Below are 17,739 nucleotides of genomic sequence, written 5' to 3' on the forward strand. Positions count from 1 at the left end.
ATACAAAACTGAATAACATCTCCTTACCGTGTACCCTTTTTCAGACTTTTCCTGTTTCTGTCTTCAAGTCTAGGGCACAGTGGGAGTAGGTAATAAGAGATACACGTAAGAGTATGAATTTACAAAAAATTTGAGTCTTAATATCCTTGATACATGTACCTTCATTTTTATTACATCTGTGATGTCTTTAAGCTAAAATTTACCAGAGATGCCATCATCTTTATTTAGTTTTTCCTATTTCATTATCACCTTGAAAAATTGCCAGTCTACTTGGTTAAAAAAAAATCTCATTTTAAAAACTTGATTTTTCCATGATTGCTAATGTCGTTGAATATCATATCATGGGTCTTGGCTACTCAGGTTTCTTCTTCTATAAATTGCCTCATATCCTTTGCCACGTATTTTTCCTTTTTTAAAAAAATTTTGTTGTGGTAAGAACACAGCATGAGATCTACACTGAACAAATTTTTAACTGTGCGATACAGTATTGTTAACTACAGATACAATGTTGTACACTAGATCTCTAGAATTTATTCATCCTGCTTAACTGAAACTTGATGCCTTTTGATTCACAACTCCCCATTTCCCCGCCCCTAGCCCCTGGCCACTACCATTCCATTTTTTCATTCTATGTATATGACTCTTTTAGATACTTAATGTAAGTGGAATTATGCAGTATTTTCCCTTATGTGACTTGCTTATTTCACTTATAATGTCCTTAAGGTTCATCCATGTTGTCACATATTGCAGAATTTCCTTCTTTTTAAAGCTGAATAATATTCCATTATATGTATGTATCACATTTTCTGTATTCATTCATCCATCGATGGACATTTAGGTTGTTTCCACATTTTGGCTATTGTGAATAGTGCTGCAATGAACATGGGAGTGCTAATATCTCTTCAGGATCCTGATTTCACTTCTTTGGATAAATATCCAGAAATGGGATTGCTAGACCACAGAGTAGTTCTATTTTTAATTTTTTGAAGAATTGCCGTATAGTCTTTAGAGTATCCAAAAGAGCAAGGGGAGATCAGTGGGGAGCTACAGTAAGCTAATTCAGCACACCCAGGAATCATGATGATGTAGAAAAAAAGAAGAGATTGGGGCAAAAGCGGGGAATTCCATGAGTGTACCGTGCCACGTCAGTAACTGGGAGGTTTATTTTGTAAAAAACATTGAAATCTTTTATGACAACTCCCATCCTGCGGACAAACATAGAATCATGGTTAGTTTACAAATGTAATTCTGATTGATGAGTATTATATTTATTTAGTAATTTTTGCTCCCGTCCACATTTCTTCTTATCTGGCTTAATTTTTACATATTTCATCCAAGTTAGCTCCATTAAGCGGAAATTTGCAGGTCAGTTAATGTCATCACACTTTAGATCTTTTGACTCTGTATTTAAAATTGGGTTCAGGAAAGCTATGCATATTCCCAGAGAATGTCCCCAGTAGCAAGGCGACACAGCTGCTCCAAAGACCCTGAATTCATTTGTTAGACAGATTTTTCAGCTGCTAGCTCTCTCATAAAGGCTTTATACATACCATACCACCAGCCTGGCGTGTCTGTGTCTTCGTCACTTACTTTTTGCCGCTCACAGTGGAGTCAAGAGTCATTCTAAGTTTATCCACATTTGAGATCCTGCTTTTAATGTGGCAAAAAGTAGCTTAAGTGCAATGAAATGCATATCATAAAGAAGAAAAGGATTCTTGGTGTCTGGAAAATAAGAACATAAAGCATTTAAATATGCTGATGTCTCTTAAAGCATTTGAACCTCAGTCTTCTGTCTTTGCCCTCCAGATGAATTCTGGCCACCACATCTCTGAACCCAACATGAGGCCTAAGTTACTTCCTGTAGCCCATTTCTTAGCTGGAAAAGTCTGTTTGTAGAGATGGGTGAGAGTATAGAATCATGGACGAGGGAAATGGATGAGGGAAGGAGGCATGTAGATGAAGAACAAGGTTTTACTTTTGTAGGCTGTTTTTTGTTTCTGTTTCCCAAATATTCTCAAACACCTCCATGTATTATTTTTAATACGATATATAAAAAGGAGCAAAGGTGCATGTTATTTCATTTTCACATGAGTTTAGAAGCCTAGAAATCCCAAGCTTCCTGTCAAACAATATATGAGGAGGTATCTTAGCATCAAGGGACACAAGGTAGGGCTTCTTAATAAATGTGTGGAGTTTAATATTTATTAGAGTTGCCTTTGAAGTAAAACGTATATAAACTACTTTTTCTTACTATTTTGGTTTTATGATTAAGTTAGCTTAATTACTCCAAAATGTGAGACCCTGCCACAGAAGCCAAGATTTCTGTTTTTAAGAGGATAAAATAAGAACTAAGATTCACTTCCCCTGAATTAAAATGCCATGGAGATTTGAGTTCTCTGGCTTGGTGTTTCCCATTGGAGAAGTAAACTTTTTTTTTTGAACTGAATTATAGGTTTCACGTGATTGGACTACTTTGCTAACTGTTTTCATATGTTTCAGCACTCAGTCTTTTCTGCTAGTCTGTGGGTCTTCTCAGCCACATAGTAATTAATTACAGAGGGAAAAAAACGTCTGAGGAACAATAGACATTTTAGGAAACCTTTAGAGGGGGACCAGATGCAGCTAAGTGCCAGACACGTATTCCTCTGCATCTCTCCTTAGCAGATGCCTGAGTCACGGATTGTTGCTGAACAGATTCTTGTGGATCAGGGCCCAGGCAGACACATAACTTGCATGAACCTTTGTGACTCTGGATGTAGCTGCCCTGTTTGGACACTGGGTGAACAGGGAGATTTCTGATGTTGCCCATGACATTCCCAGGAGGTCTAACAGGCTTTTCTGGAGAGCCCAGTTTCTTTCAATAGAACAAACTGATTGCCAGTCTGAGCTGGTTGCTTGTGTGTTGCCAAGTAAAAGGAGGTGAAAGAAAATGCCAGCTCTTCCTTAGTTTAAATCATTATCTCATTCACTTTGAAATATATAAGCCTTAGAAACACTGAGACAAGAGCTTTTCCTTTGCCCTCACCTGCTTCGAGCCCATCATCTCTCCTACAAAGATAGTCTTACTTGTTTTAGATGAGGCTGGACAGGGTTGCCAGGTTGGAGGCCATGCTTGGTATTTCTCATTTTGTATTGGACTGTATTCCTTCTAAGTGAAACAGTGAGCTGTGCCCGCAGACTAACTTCTTCTTCCCAAAGCAACTCATCTATGAATGACTTAGAGAAAATAAACGTGTCAAACCTCCCCATAAACATCAAGCCAGACAACTGGGTCTACCTCTTAAATTTACTTAATTTACCTAAGTTCAGGTGACTGGAACTAGAAACCTCAACCTTCTCCTCTGCAAAGTGGGTATCATAATTCCTGTCTTGCAGGGTTGTCAAGAAAGGAGTGTATCTGGAATGTACCAGCTGCTCAGAGAGTTGTAATTATTGAAAAATAAAATAAAATATCCTGAAACTTCACAATAGACTACCCCTAAGGTCCTTCAAGGGAAAGAGAAAAGCACATTATAAAAAGTCATTTAAATATTTTGGTAGCTAGACACCTGTGAACACAATCTGCCTTATACATTATTATTTATTACTTCTTGGCCAACAGTGCCAGCCCAGAATTTGTGTCATTGTTTTTTTTCTTTCTCTGAGTCTGCCTTGATACTCTGAATTTACAAGATTTAAGCAGTTGGTGGAAAATCAGTCACTGTGACCAGTTTTCAAGTGGGTAGGGAGTGGCTTTAAATGGCCAATGATACAGAAAGCTTTCTTCACCCCCTTTTTTTTTCACTCCATATCTAAATTGAGATCACTTGAAAGAGTCCTGCCATGCTGGGCATTTAGCCTAAAAAGAAACACCCCAGGGAATTTGTAGCCTGGCTGGGCTCACATGATACATAAGGCACCAGATTCTCCCTGCACAAATTGGCATCACAAATTGGCATGGCCATTTGCATAAATGCATATTTTTTTATCTCAAAGAATTTTGCCTGAATTGCAGGAGATTGAAACCCAGGACCCCTTGTCAAAAAAATGGAAAGAGTGATGCTTTTGGACTTAAGATGTTCAAGCTAGAGGTCTGCTCTCATACTGGAATTGTAGTCGGATCAGCTGAGATGAGATAATGAGTTTGAAAGGGCTTTGTAAACTGTAAAGCGCTGTGAAAGCATTGTGAGGTAAGATTAGTTAGCATTCTGCTGTCATTAATCCTGGCTGAACATTGCTGTCTGTAACCGACAATGCAAATCACAACTCCATTCTAAGCACAACTCACAGGATCTCTTTATTTAGTAACCAAAATACTTCTCTTTCTCCTACTTCTATAGTAATGATAATGCCTTATTTTTTGTATGATGCTCTGCTTTCAAAACTGTTCCTGGCCTTGCCTTTTGTTTAATGAATAGCACAGTGGTTAAGAACAGGACCTCTGGAGCCAGACCGCCTGGGTTTGAATTTTAACTTAAGCAGTGGAGCTTTGACCTTGGATGAATTTCTTAATCTAATCTCAGTTTCCACTCTATAAAATGAGGATGCTAATAACACTAACATTGCAGGGTTCATATTAGGGTTAAATGAATTAACACTGGAAGGAATTCTACCACATAGCGTGCTTACAGTAATCGTTTGTCACCTTCTTTGTCATCATCAATGTGCTTTTTAAAAAATGCCTTTTTGAAGAGATTAATTCGATGGCCTGTCATTTCCCACTGACCATTCTTTATGGCTACAGTCAACCAACACCAGTTGGTACTTGCCAGACACGTTGGCTAAGGAGGCAGGGAGGAGAGTGAGCACAGTCCAGGGGTGGCCAGGCAGGAGACTGAGAGTTGAGTGTGCAACTCAAAGGGCAGAATTTCATATTTTAAGAAATAAATTTATTCAAGGAGCAAAGCACCACCAACCACCTCTACATTCTGGGTTTTACAATTTTATTGAGAACAATGGTCAGCAGTGAGAAGGAGTTTTCTGGGCATGACTAATGGTGTTTTGATTTTCCAAAGTCAGATGGAGCGAGGCTATCACTTGTCATAGCCTTCAAGTGATAGCTTCCTTTACAGTAGTGTAGGGCAGAGCAACAAACAGTGGGCCATCTCGTCGACCCAGAGTACAGAGTTTCATTGCTCATTTTACTCTTAGCCAGGCTACTGCCTTCTGTCTTCATTTCTGAGATGAGTTGTCCTTGGATGATGAAGAATTTGCTCTTAATCCTCTCTCAGAAGTCAGATACAAAGTAGGTGAACTTTTTTTAGAAGTCAAGATATTTTATTTACTTATCCTCTTTATGAACTGAAAAGATAATAAATGATTTTTTTTAAAGTTTTAACATTTTATTATTACTTAGAAGCAAGGCTGATCTTATGAGTGGGAGTGGGGAGGAGTTTGTTTGAATACCAGATAGAGACAACCAATGCTGTTCCTACCCCACCCACCCTGAACAAAAACAAAAAACAAAACAAAGCAAAAAAGTCCTGGTATTCCACCATTAAACTGCATTCCTCTAGGAGTTTAAAGTTTGGGGCCTTCTAGATCTCTTTGAAGATGGAAATAGCCCAAAGTAATAATTTTTAAGCCATTTTTGGCAAAATTTCTTATGACAATTTACTTGATATCTAGCATATGACAAAGAAAAAGAGCTGGGAGGGAGAGAGTCATGGGAGTAGAAGATGGAAGAAAGGGTTACTGAGGGGAGGGTGCAGAGCAAGGTAAGCTTTTATGCCTTGGGTCCCTCCTGTGAATGGTCATAAACTATTCCAGATGTTTCAGGTTAGCTCAGCTCTGCAGAACACCTTCCTTACACTTTGCAATCTGGTACACATTCTAGGTGTGCTGTCACCTAGCTGCATTCATTAACTTTCCCTCAGGTCAGTTTCTTGGTGGCTCCAATTTTTGTCCTGTCAGTCAAAAACAAACTGAGTACCTATTGGGTGCGTTGCTAATGTGCTAAAGAAAAAAGAACAACAAAAAGCTGCCTACTTTTCCCAGTTTCATGAAAAGAATTTGGATTGTCACTTTCAGAGCCATTTAGGATCCTGCCTTTCTGATACTGATGGGGCCCTGTAAATTAAATGAATTTTTAGTATTGCTAGTAGCTGGCTAAATTCAGAGTTTTGAAATCTGCCCTAACTTTGGTGCAACTCTGGACTAAAATAGTAAACAGATGTCATCTGAACTAATGATATTGAGAAGACCTTTCACTAACAACGCAGTTGTCTGTCTGGAGATGGGGATTTAAGGGTTTTTTTTGGTCTGATCACATGTGGAGTTCCATTTAATTTTGCTCTATCAGTCAAAAGCAATTAAGCAATGAGAAGGAAGCTGTTTGCGATATTATCCTTCGCAAAGAAAACCGTTTCCTGGCCCATCAACATGGCAAAGATTCGGAGTCAGAAGATGAAGCTGCACGTCGACTGCCTGATCTTGAGAAAGATGACTTTGCTGCAAGGAGAGCAAGGATGAACCAGACCAAGCCAATGGTACCATTGCATCAACTCCTCTATGGGCCTTACCGAAAGAAAGAGGCAGAGAGATCAGATGGCAGCAAACAACTCTCAAAGGGAATCTCAGAAAAGAAAAGTCTAGAACATAAAAGGTCTGCACTGTATGTATGTGTATGTGTATGTATGAAAGAGATAGAGAACATAATTAAGCAAAGGTGATTTGTATTATAGCCCCCCATGCCTCTCTTTCCTGCCCTAATTACATATAATTGCTAAGGGTGATTTATTTTGAAGTAGAACTCCAGATATCCAATCTTCCCTAAGTGCAGATGGCAGAGAGTAGAACGGCCATGTCCGAAATAGGGTGCAATTTGCCAAATAAATATTGAGCTCTCATGTGCAGATGTGCTATATCTGGGCACATCACCACAGAGGGGTGCTGGTGTCATAGATGGGCATTATTGGCACAAATAGACATGTGCCATTGCCTATCAGGGAACAGCCACCTCTCAAGACTGCTCTAGTCCATTCATAGGAGGCAGAAGTCATAGTTATTCCTTAGCTATAAGCTCTTTTCTCTTATTAGCTCCTTTAGATATTGGAAAGGAAGAAAATGAGGCTTGCTCTTCCTTCTCTCATACCAGCAAGATCATGTAGACATTTGATGATGGATATTTCTCATTAAAAAAACTTCTCAAACATATAAAATATAATACACTTCTATTTGTTCTATCATGGAAATTGTTTTTAAATGAGTTTCCTTCTCCCAACTTCTCTTCTATCCTCTTAATTTGGGAAAGGGAAATTGTAGTGAAATGGGACTGGCCAGTGATTTTTATCCTAAGAGGGATATGATTTCATTTAAGCTGTCAGCTTGTTAAATTTCATCGTGCAGACTTCATCATTCTTGTATTTTTTCCTTATATCAGAATCAGTTAGAGTTCACATCTTTATTATTTAATTGCCATCTTTTTGCCTATCCTTTAAGAGGTTTGCAAGTCTGTTGAACTAAGAATATAAATATCTCAACTGTTTTACACAATTAAAATAGTTTTTTGGGCAGAGTCAATGAGCTCAGTGGAGTAGTTAGTGTGTGGTTTTGGTTTTATTTTTTCTTTTTTTAGGAAGTACCAGATACAAAACATATGAAAGACCCCCGGATGTAGAACAAGGATTAGAGCACAGAAGACCTGCTACACCTTTTTTATAGGACGCATTATAGCTTCAGGAGGCTCATTCTTGGAGGGCCTGTGGGAGGGATCGGTTATTGTAAGTGAAACAAAGACTTCTGGATAACTGACTAGCATCAAGGCATATTGATGGGGATCAGCAACTTGAGTTAGGAAAAGGAGCAGCTTTTGTATCTCTTTTTTTCCCCTTCTCCTCCATGCAATTTTAATTCCTGATAGTTCCAGCTTCATTTGTCTGTTGTCACCTGACTCTGTTTGGGAACACAGCTCTGCATCTGGGACAGCCCATGACCCCTTTAGGGAGCATCAAAGAACTGATTAAAAAAAGGAGGATCCCTGATGGCTCTTTGCAATCCCCTTCTTTGGTCCCCTTCCCCAAATTAAAAGTAAATAGAAGATTCTGTAGCATTCCTCTTTGCATAGGCTCTGCAAATACACCAAGTCATCCAGGTAACAAAAGAATACCTCTTGGTTTTCTGGCTTGGATGATGTATTTTGAAAAAGTAAATAGCACTATTTATGTATATTTTTGAGATTTTCTATCTCAAGAAGCATATTTAGTTAGGAATTGACTTTTAATGTGATAGAATGTTTATGCATATAAATGCCACAGCTTTGGTTTAAATTACAATATTGTCAACATTAGCTATTTAATGTTCACTTCTTAGGAGAACAATTGAAAATATCAGTTTTAGCATCAATAAAGGTGAGCAGTTATTAACACATGAAATAAATGGGTGTTGGCTCTGTGGGTCCAGGTAAAGAGGATACCCTGTGTTTGTTCTTCAAGTTTACATTAGCCAAACCTAACTCATGCTATCAGGAAGCAGAAACTGAGTTTGAACATTGAAACTTTCTGGTCAGAAGTGACTTAAATGTACTTTCTGGCAGTACAGGGGCTTATGGTCGAGATGTTTAATATGTGAACAACGTTCCAGCTATCTCCAAACTAATCCTAGAACTTGGATCATGCTGAGCTCGTTACTAACATTTTATTGGTGCAGTAAAAGACATTCCAAGAGGGCTCAGGGATTCAGTCAGAAAACTTGAATTCATTATAGTAACTTGAATAGTGTGGGAATTGGGCATCATTACTGTCAAACCGAAATCTCATTACCATTCTTAGTCTTTCAGCGAGCCCTGGCTTCTCTTCCTAAACTAAACTAGAGACTGTCATCTGGTGGAAAAACTCCGTCTCATTATAGTGTCAAAAGGGTAGAATAGACTAAAGTAATTGAGGCTCCAATTGATCCCATATTTTTGAGAAAGGGGAAGGTGCTTCCATCATTTTGTTCTGTCCTCAGCCTCTGAATTTCCATGCTTGACATTCCTGTTTGTCTGCTCCCCTTCCTTGAACCTGATTTTTCCGATGATGTGGGGCCTGGATCAAACTGACAGAAACCAGGGCCAAAAAGAAGAGGTGAAGTCAATGGTGACCTGTATTACGCGGGCTCAGGAGAGTGATTCTGCAGAAGAGGGACTCAGGAAGGTGCCAGATCTTTACAAGGATGACCTGGCGCAGCGGAGAATTCAGGGCAGCCTCGCCCCTCACCGCGAGGCCCCAAGCTTTGTTGGATTCTCCAAAATAACAGAAGCCGACTTGGAGACATGGGAGAGACTGAAAGTGTCAGGAAAGACGAGGTGTGTCATGTTTTCCCCTGGCAGTGGTATTATTTAACTTTGAAGGAATCAAATGCTTCCCTTCTATCATTTTTTATTTTCATGACCAGAAAAAATACCTCTCAAAACACAGAGCATATTTTTCATAATTTGAAACTTATTAATACTAAAATTGTAAGCCACATGAATGGAAAACATCCTTTTTAATTCAACCCACTTATTATGAATGGTTATTTTGATAGGCTCGTTTATTGTAAGGAATTCAAACTTGATTTTTAAATAATATGAATTATTATTTAGTACCTAAGATTTTCTTATGCCATCATTTGTGATGTTAAAAGTGATATTTTAAAAGCTATAGAAGATTAAAGCAATATTTATCTAGGCAAGACAATGATCATTTCTTCATTTGATTGATTAATGGAAAAGCAATTCTACTCCAGCCATAGAATTATTTCTCATATATCTAATATATAAAGAAAAAAAAAAAAAAAGAAAACCTCCTGTTGATTTGTACTTGCCTTAGAAACCTTTGGAACTTATTTCTGGTTCTGACTAGGGACGAAGGTGTTGAGCATGTCTGTGCCCCTGAGCCTTCCCCAGAAATTAAAGCAGAAACTGCCATCCGTGATGACTTTGCCAGCCGCAAAGCAAGGGCCTATAAGAAAGCTGCCAGCCCCAGGCAGAAGTTTGTGCACTTTGGACCAGTAACAGAGATAGATCAGCAGAAATGGAAGCGGCTAAGCATTGGCAAGGCCGGGCCTAGGGAGGATGCAGAAGTCATCAGTCATGGCAGCAAGATTCAACCTTACGCCGTGTCCCCTGCCTCGGCAGCCACATCTGGTTTAGAGGAAGACCAAATGCTTAATCCACAAAATGACCTCAGGTATTTTTCACCATACATGGGCAAGGAGATCTGCATGGGAGTCAGTGCTGCTTTTAGAGTTTGCTGAAGCACGATAAAGAAACCTCCAGAGATGACATAGTTTAAACAGGCTCTTTAGCTGGTTAGCAGAGAAGTAATGTTAGCAGGTCACCCTGGGGGGAAGCACGTGTGTGAAGTTAAATGGCAGGCGTCCATTTTGATTCTGTTGTCACCAGAATCACTGCCTGGGAATGCCAATAATCTTAGCAAATGACCCTTTTTCCCTCGGCTGTGTTAAGCACTATTTTATTAGTTGGAAATACTAAATGAACTAGATGGAATGTTTTAATGATATTCCTAGTGTTTCTTCTAAAGATGTATTGATAAAAATCAGGTTTATCTGTAACCTCCCTCTTGCCTATCCCACAGAGGGAGGAAAAAATCATTATTAGTATCATAAGTTCAAATTTTGGACATCTAAGTAGACACAAAAAAGTAAAGGTCTCCTCCCTCCCCTACTTTCTAAAATTATGTAATAAATCCTGAGTGGAAAAAGACTCTTCTCTTGAGGATTCCTATGACTCAAGAGTTTCCTTGGATGAATCACCATCCAAATTTGTGAGCGCTCACCTGGGAAAAGACCTTGTAGGCCTGTCACCAGTTCTCATCCTCACTCAAAGCCTCCCAGCTTTGAATTCCCAAGCCCTCTTTTGGGGATTCAGTTCTCTGGGCTGGTCTCTCTTCTGTTAAGCAGGTATAGGACATTTATAAGACTCTAGATTCTCCCAGGAACCTCCATTCCACCTATATGGTGGGAGCAAAGTAAAGCTCTCCATGGCAGGAGGAAATGCTCAAGACGTTCTCCTCCATACTTTGTTCTTGAAATCCAAAGGAAACATGGATGGTCCATGACATACAGAGAAGTTTCTTTGGTTCCATGCTGTGAGTGACACCATAGAGGAGAGCAGACTATAGATACTAATAACCCTAGTACCCCAGCAATACACGGGTAGGGTTTCAGAGGCTGACAGGGACTGGGGTGGAGGAGGTGGGAGTAAGAAATTAGTAAGAAATGCATCCTTGAGTCCTTGACTACTGAGGGGGCCATCACTCAGCCCCATGGTGACAGAGTGATGCCAGCCTTCTTTGACTTTTCTCAGGCCTTTGCCAGAGTTCAGATTCCATGATCTCAATCTGAGTATGTCATTCTTACTAACTTGTATCTTACTAACCAGTTCTCTGAAGAGCAACCAAAATCTCTCAATCTTTCTGTCTCAACAACTTTCATTGTCTCGTTTCATAACTCTTTTCCTCTTCTCTCTTGCCGCCAATCCTGCTTGATTATCAACAGAGTAGTGACTTCTGGCGTAGATGACTATTGCAAAAGGGTCTCACAGCTGGCTCCTGTGCTGGAGTCCCAGGAGGAACACGTCTGCAGTTTGGGCAAGTGCCCAAGGAGGACAGAAGAAGGTGAGGAGGAACGTTTCCTCCCTCCCCAAGAGGTGAAGGTGGGGTCAAAGCCTCTGGTGTGAGTTCTTTCCAAGTAGTAAAGCTGTCCTCTCTGGCTTTAGTTACATGCAAACAGCTGCCACAGGATGGCAAAGAAGAGAATGAAGGAGTTGCTCAAAGAGATTCTGAGATGCCGCCAAAGGCTGAGAGATCCGAGGAGAGCAGCCAGCCACTGTGAGCACCTTGCCTGCGTTCCAGGGTGTGCTACCTCTGCTGTGTGTGGCTGTTGTGTTCCCCAAAAAACAGCTTAGAGCCACAGTATGCACTTGATGACTGATGTGGCGTGGAGTTAAATCACTTAAAGGAATGCACCCATCCCGGGGTCAGAGTTCTGCTTTCAGTGCTCCCTCCGCGTAGAGATTTTAGCCTTTGCATGTGGTTGGGTGCTGGCCAAATTTCATCCTCAGGAATCACGAAAATCAGAAAGGAAATCCATTCCTGTGTAAGTACCAGTTGCATGATGGAGGTCCAGGGTATTAATACTCAGTTGCTCTGTGCTGCTGCCTCCATGGACGTTGGCTTCTTCTGTCTTGAGTTAACGCCAGTGCGTGACGCTACTGAAAATATCTTTAGCAATAAGTGCCCTTTGACTGGCTGGACTGAATGTTGCCCTAGTTCGTGTCCTCTAGCCTCTGAATGGGAGGCTTCGGGGAAAGAAGAGAGCTTGGAGAAGATGACAGCTCATGCCTGGAGTGGCAGTGGACTGAAAGGCCAACGAAAGTTGTATGATTCACAAAAAGATGACATGATGGCCAGGAGAACTGGGATGTCTCTGAGACATGTTGGATCCAACCCAAACAAGTTCCTTCCGGTTCCATTTGCAAAGCGACAAGATGTGGAAGAATCTGCCAAGGGTCCACCAATGAAAGATAAGAGGTCAGAAGATTATCCTGTGCCCTTTACACTTTGTTTCTCCAGTCTGAGGCTTGATACATGCTTTGAATATGTTATTAATGCATTATGGTACATCAGTGCCACTCACCTGCTGTTGCTTGCAGAAACGGAATGATAAAAATTGGTCCAGTCTGCCAAGAATTTTTCTTCATTTATTGCATGTAAGCAGGTGTGGGAAGAATAGTTCAATTGTGAGTTTTCCTGTTAAACATTCTTTCTGACTCTCATCTCGTGGGCAGCCAAAATGGGAAACTCGTTTATTTCTTCCAAGCTCAGATAGGGAGCCTTCAGGTAAAGGGGTTGAACTTCTTTCTGACCTACTTGATTTCACTTTGATTCCAGGAGAGTCTTCAGGTACAAAGAAGATGTATACCACTTATAAAATTTGTAATTTCATTTAATATGAACGTTAACAAACACTCAGTGCTTTCTAGAGGTAGGATTTCTGTTCCATGCTTTGACTTGATTTATAATGAAGAGTAAGGAAATAATAATCCTGGGGTTCATCGTCTGGTTTAAGGTCCTATATGTTGAAACTTCTGTTGCTATTTAGTAAGACTGATACGTTTTTGTTAAAAGTGTGGTCTGGGGGCCGGCCCGGTGGTGCAAGCGGTTAAGTGCGCACACTCTGCTGCGACGGCCTGGGGTTCGCCAGTTTGGATCCCAGGCGCGCACCGATGCACCCCTTGTCAAGCCATGCTGTGGCGGCGTCCCATATAAAGTAGAGGAAGATGGGCATGGATGTTAGCCCAGGACCAGTCTTCCTCAGCAAAAAGAGGAGGATTGGCAGATGTTAGCTCAGGACGAATCTTCCTCATAATAAATAAATAAATAAATAAATAAGTGTGGTCTGCCTATCAATGTAGGACAAATGAGTGAGGAGTGTTTTGCATAATTATAAGCTCCACCATAAAACGGGAAATGATAGAGTTCTGCTTCACAAAGGACCTTCATGGTAGAGAGACAGTGGGGAGGAGAGAGAAGCTTAAGTAATCCCCAAATTTTAAAACTAATATCCTAGCCATCTTTACTGCCTGGATTTAACCTATGTTTTACAGTCTTCTGAATCATAATAATAATATTATAATAAAGCCTTATTATAACACTGGTTTCGGGGGCAGGGTGATTGTCATGCTCTACTTTATAGCCATAGAGTGCTTCGTAGCCCTTTCAAAGTGCGTCTGCTGCCTCTAGCTCACCTTCTCCTGGGAATTCATGGGTAGGTTGAATCAATGTTAGCTCCATTTCACAAATGGGAGCCTGATGCATAGAGAAGTTAAGTGAGTGGATCACACCTGGATCCCGGCTGGTTAGTGACAGAGGACTGACTGGTCTTCCTGGTCCACCACAGTCACTCCCTCTCCAGATGCCCTGATGTGGTGCATGGCCCTGGATCAGTGGGCTACTGTAAAGCAAGTTAAAATGAAAGGAAAAAAGGAAGTGAGTCCTGTAGGCTGTCTACTAGATACATTCTAGGTGCTTTTCTATTTACATACTCCTCACACAAACTTTGAGAGTAAGAATTTTCATCTGTATTTTGCAGTTAGGAAGCTGAGGCCTATGTCCACACAGCTAGTAATTATAGATCCGAGATTCAAACCCAGCTCTGTCTGAGTGGAAAGCCACCGTCCCACTCCAGCGCGTTGCCTATGCAAATTGTGAGAGGAAACTGGAAGTCTGATGAATTCCCTGTGACTTCTCTCTGTCCTCTATTTGTGATTCACAAAGAGTCCTCCTTATATTCAAATGGGAATGAATGGCTAGTTTGAGCATAAGGAGATAGGGTCAGATTACCTATGTGACACAATTGTGTGACTGAGCAAGCACACATATTGGGAATTTATTTTTCCTTTCAACAGATATTTATTGAGTAATTACTATGTGTAAACCTCTGCTAGGTGCCGGGAGATAATCTTAAATGAGCAGTAAACCCATTTTTCCCTCTCACTTCAAAGGAAGCTTATGCTAGTGCACAATATGGAAATAGATAACCAGCTTATTATTGATCCTGAAGTGCTTTATTTAGTGCTGAAAGTTATATAAATGCAATCAGTAGGTGCACAGAATATTCCCTTTATCTTTCTAAATACCCCTACCATCACAACTAAACTTCGTTAACTGCCTTTTTTTTGTAGGCTGCTATACCAACTGTGATTTGTCTGGCCAATTTTGTACCTCATAGCCTATTGACTCAACTACTTTGTATTAAAAAATCTTTTTATTAGTGATTTTTTAACTTATCTTTACTTTTTTGATTTCCCATAAGACAACCAGGAAAGCCATTTGAAGGCCAAGCTCTAATTATCTTGTCCTTAACAGTAAAGGCAGTTCTGCTTAAATTGGTGCCCTCTTTAAGTTAATAAATTAGTCTGAGAGGAAATTCCTTAAATCCTTAAGTATATAGTAAAGGGATAAATGAAGGTTATCTTCAGAGACTGTGCTATTCTTTTTTCTTTTTTTTTTTTTTTTTTTTGGTAAGGAAGATCAGCCCTGCGCTAACATCTGCCAATCCTCCTCTTTTTGCTGAGGAAGACTGGCCCTGGGGTCACATCCGGGCCCATCTTCCTTTACTTTATATGGGACGCCGCCACAGCATGGCTTGCCAAGCGGTGCATCGGTGCGTGCCCAGGATCCAAACCGGCCAACCCCTGGCCGCCGCAGCGGAGTGCACGCACTTAACCGCTTGCGCCACTGGGCCGGCCCCTGTGCTATTCTTTTCTTTTCAATTTCCAGAGCATCCAATAAGTATTCAGTAAATACTTATTGAGGGCCTCGTCTGGTCACTATTCAGGGAACCCAAAAAGAAAAATTTCTGCCCTCATGGAGCTTACATTTTAGTGTAAATTTATATTTATTGGCACAGATGTCCATGAAATACCTTAAGTATTTTGTGTAGAAGCAATTTAAATTCAGATAGATCCTACATGCAACCACATAGCTGAACCTCAACAAAATGTGCTAAAGAAGACCAGCTCAAAAGAGTACATACCGTATGGGTCCATTTATATAGCGCAAAACCCTCAACACTGATCTGTGGGTGTTTGGTTTGTGAAATTCATGGAGATATATGGATGTTGTACATGCCCTTTCTGTGTGTATGTTATACTTTAATAAAACATTAACAAAAATGTTAAAGGGACACAAAAACAAGTGCTGACTATTAATAGTTATGTCTAGATTAACCATCAATTAGGAATAACTGCTCTGCTCCACAGATAATTTAGAAAACACTATATTTGTATAAGTCTATATTCCAGTAGGCCTATTGATTAACTGGAAAACATTTATCCAGTCTTCAGAATTAACACTGCTCATGCACTCTGTCTTGATGTGGAGGAATCCACGGGCCATCTGCTTCATTGTAGTGGGGTTTTTGGAAATAGAATGTATTAGATTAAACTTTAGTACCTCCTGAAACCATCCCCTGGAGAAACAGGAAACGAGTCTTACTGCCAGAAGAGAAACATCCACAAACCCTTTTCCCTTGTCTTGCTTTTTGGCCATTTCATCAGAGACTTTGGGTTTTGCACTGGCATGGTTGCCTTCACTGTGAATGAGAATAATTATTAATGAATGCAGACTGTTCTGGAATGTAAAAGCGTAAGAGAGAAGGGTGTATGCTTGTGTACATCCATGGGTTTTGGGAGTGTTTTCTCTAAGATTATAGGAAGAGATCTTTAGAAATTATTCTTTTCTCTATAAACTGTTATGAAACTGAACATGAGACTAGGTAATGTTTGCTGAAAACCCCAAAGTTTAATTTATTGGAAACTGAAAGCAGGACATTTTTTGTGTATGCAAATAATTCTTTGTCTACCATCAGAGTGCAGAAATGAACAGCCTTTCAGGGCATAGGTAAGAACCTTCTCTGAAAATTCCCCTTTGCTGAGGAGGCAGTTATTTGTGGGAGCTGCTTTTTAAAAATGTGCTTAAAATATGCCCTTGTAATCGTCTAATTTTTTTTCCTAATTTGACCTTTTTCTTTGCTTTATCAGACATACTAAAATTTAAAGTGCCTATATCACAGAGGGTACAACTCTGTAGATCTAAATAGTCAAAGAATATAAAAGACTGTAAAAATCTTTGGTTTTCCAGGTTATGGAGTATCACCCAAGTCTGGTTTTGATTAAGGCTGCCAGTTTTCTAGGAATTGTGGTTTTTGTCAAATGCATGCGGAAGGCACTGATTGGGGTTCTGGTTGGAGTTCTGGTTTGCTTTTGGAAAACTGCAGAAACGCTCTTTGATGTCATTTGTGCAAATGCATTAACACATCAGAGACAGGGTCAGTAAGCGTGTGCTTCTATGCTGGGTGTCCCTTACAGCCCATTACTGCTGAACATCAAGGCATGAACAGTTTAACTGTTTGTGAACGACCGTAATACAGGTTTGTTTTTTTTCAGCTGCCTTCTCTAAACATTGTGGGTTGCACCTAAGCCTTTTTGTGTTTATATTGAACAGATTCTTTCTTGGTGGGTAGCATGGGGATTGTTTTTATTTCTCCTCTGGGTTTTAATACAAATTTTGCATTCTTTAGAAATGTCAAGACTTTTCTTTCATTTTCAGCAGTCAATGAATATTGCTAATTGCATAATGACACTTCTCTTCCAGTATGATTGGCAAAAAAAGGTTTGGCATACATACATTTCACTGGTAGTTTTTATTTCCAGCTTGGTTACAGTGTTAACCTTCTGTCCCACCAATTTTCTAATTTTGTATTTGGTCTTATAGATACGGTCTGAGAACTCCTGTGTCTGATGACGCAGAGTAAGTTGTCTCGTCTTCGTAGGAATACATTAATTATTAGCCTAAACTGCATGCTTCCAGTACTTACCCACTAATTGAAATGCAACTGATGCAACTGGGAACTGAATAGCTAACTGACTTGTGCAGCCTCAGAAAAACACTTGTAGTTGGAATGCAGAACATATGTTCTGTGCGGGAGAGATGAATGAAAAGGCACCTTAAGCATGCTTCTAACATGCAGCTGCTGCTGAAAACTTAACATTTGCTTTTCATAGACGGGGCATGTTCAAGTTGTTCTTGTTACAGTTTGGACGTTGGTACCCCTTGTGAACTGTGGAATTATTAAAAGGGTATTCTGCCTTTTGCATTTAATTCTTGATACGTTAGGGCTTGGAGTTAACAATGAAGCAGTCATTCTCATAGCCACCTTTTTTTAAACTAAGAAAATAAATCCTAAACCACTAATTATAGATCCAGATGCCCAAGT

General features: G+C 40.0%; 1 protein-coding gene across 13 annotated transcripts in view; it reads left to right on the forward strand.

The window, feature by feature from the left end:
• Positions 1-17,739, forward strand: part of LIMCH1 (LIM and calponin homology domains 1) — a 322,854-nt gene that overhangs the window by 247,366 nt on the left and 57,749 nt on the right. For 8 of the 13 annotated variants that reach the window (XM_087434246.1, XM_004419009.3, XM_014786985.2 and 5 more), the window contains exon 9: positions 17,238-17,273. The exons of 3 other annotated variants lie outside the window; for them this stretch is intronic. In XM_087434246.1, coding sequence (XP_087290372.1) covers positions 17,238-17,273 — 36 coding nt within the window. Of the gene's footprint in view, positions 1-6,280; positions 6,584-9,019; positions 9,263-9,800; positions 10,128-11,457; positions 11,577-11,677; positions 11,790-12,230; positions 12,492-17,237; positions 17,274-17,739 lie in introns of all 13 variants that reach the window. 2 more of the 13 variants (XM_004419008.3, XM_087434251.1) reach the window with 2 other exon arrangements.

This window comes from Ceratotherium simum, chromosome 8, assembly GCF_057802395.1.
Source record: "Ceratotherium simum simum isolate JZ-2026a chromosome 8, ASM5780239v1, whole genome shotgun sequence".
Classification (NCBI taxonomy): domain Eukaryota; kingdom Metazoa; phylum Chordata; class Mammalia; order Perissodactyla; family Rhinocerotidae; genus Ceratotherium; species Ceratotherium simum.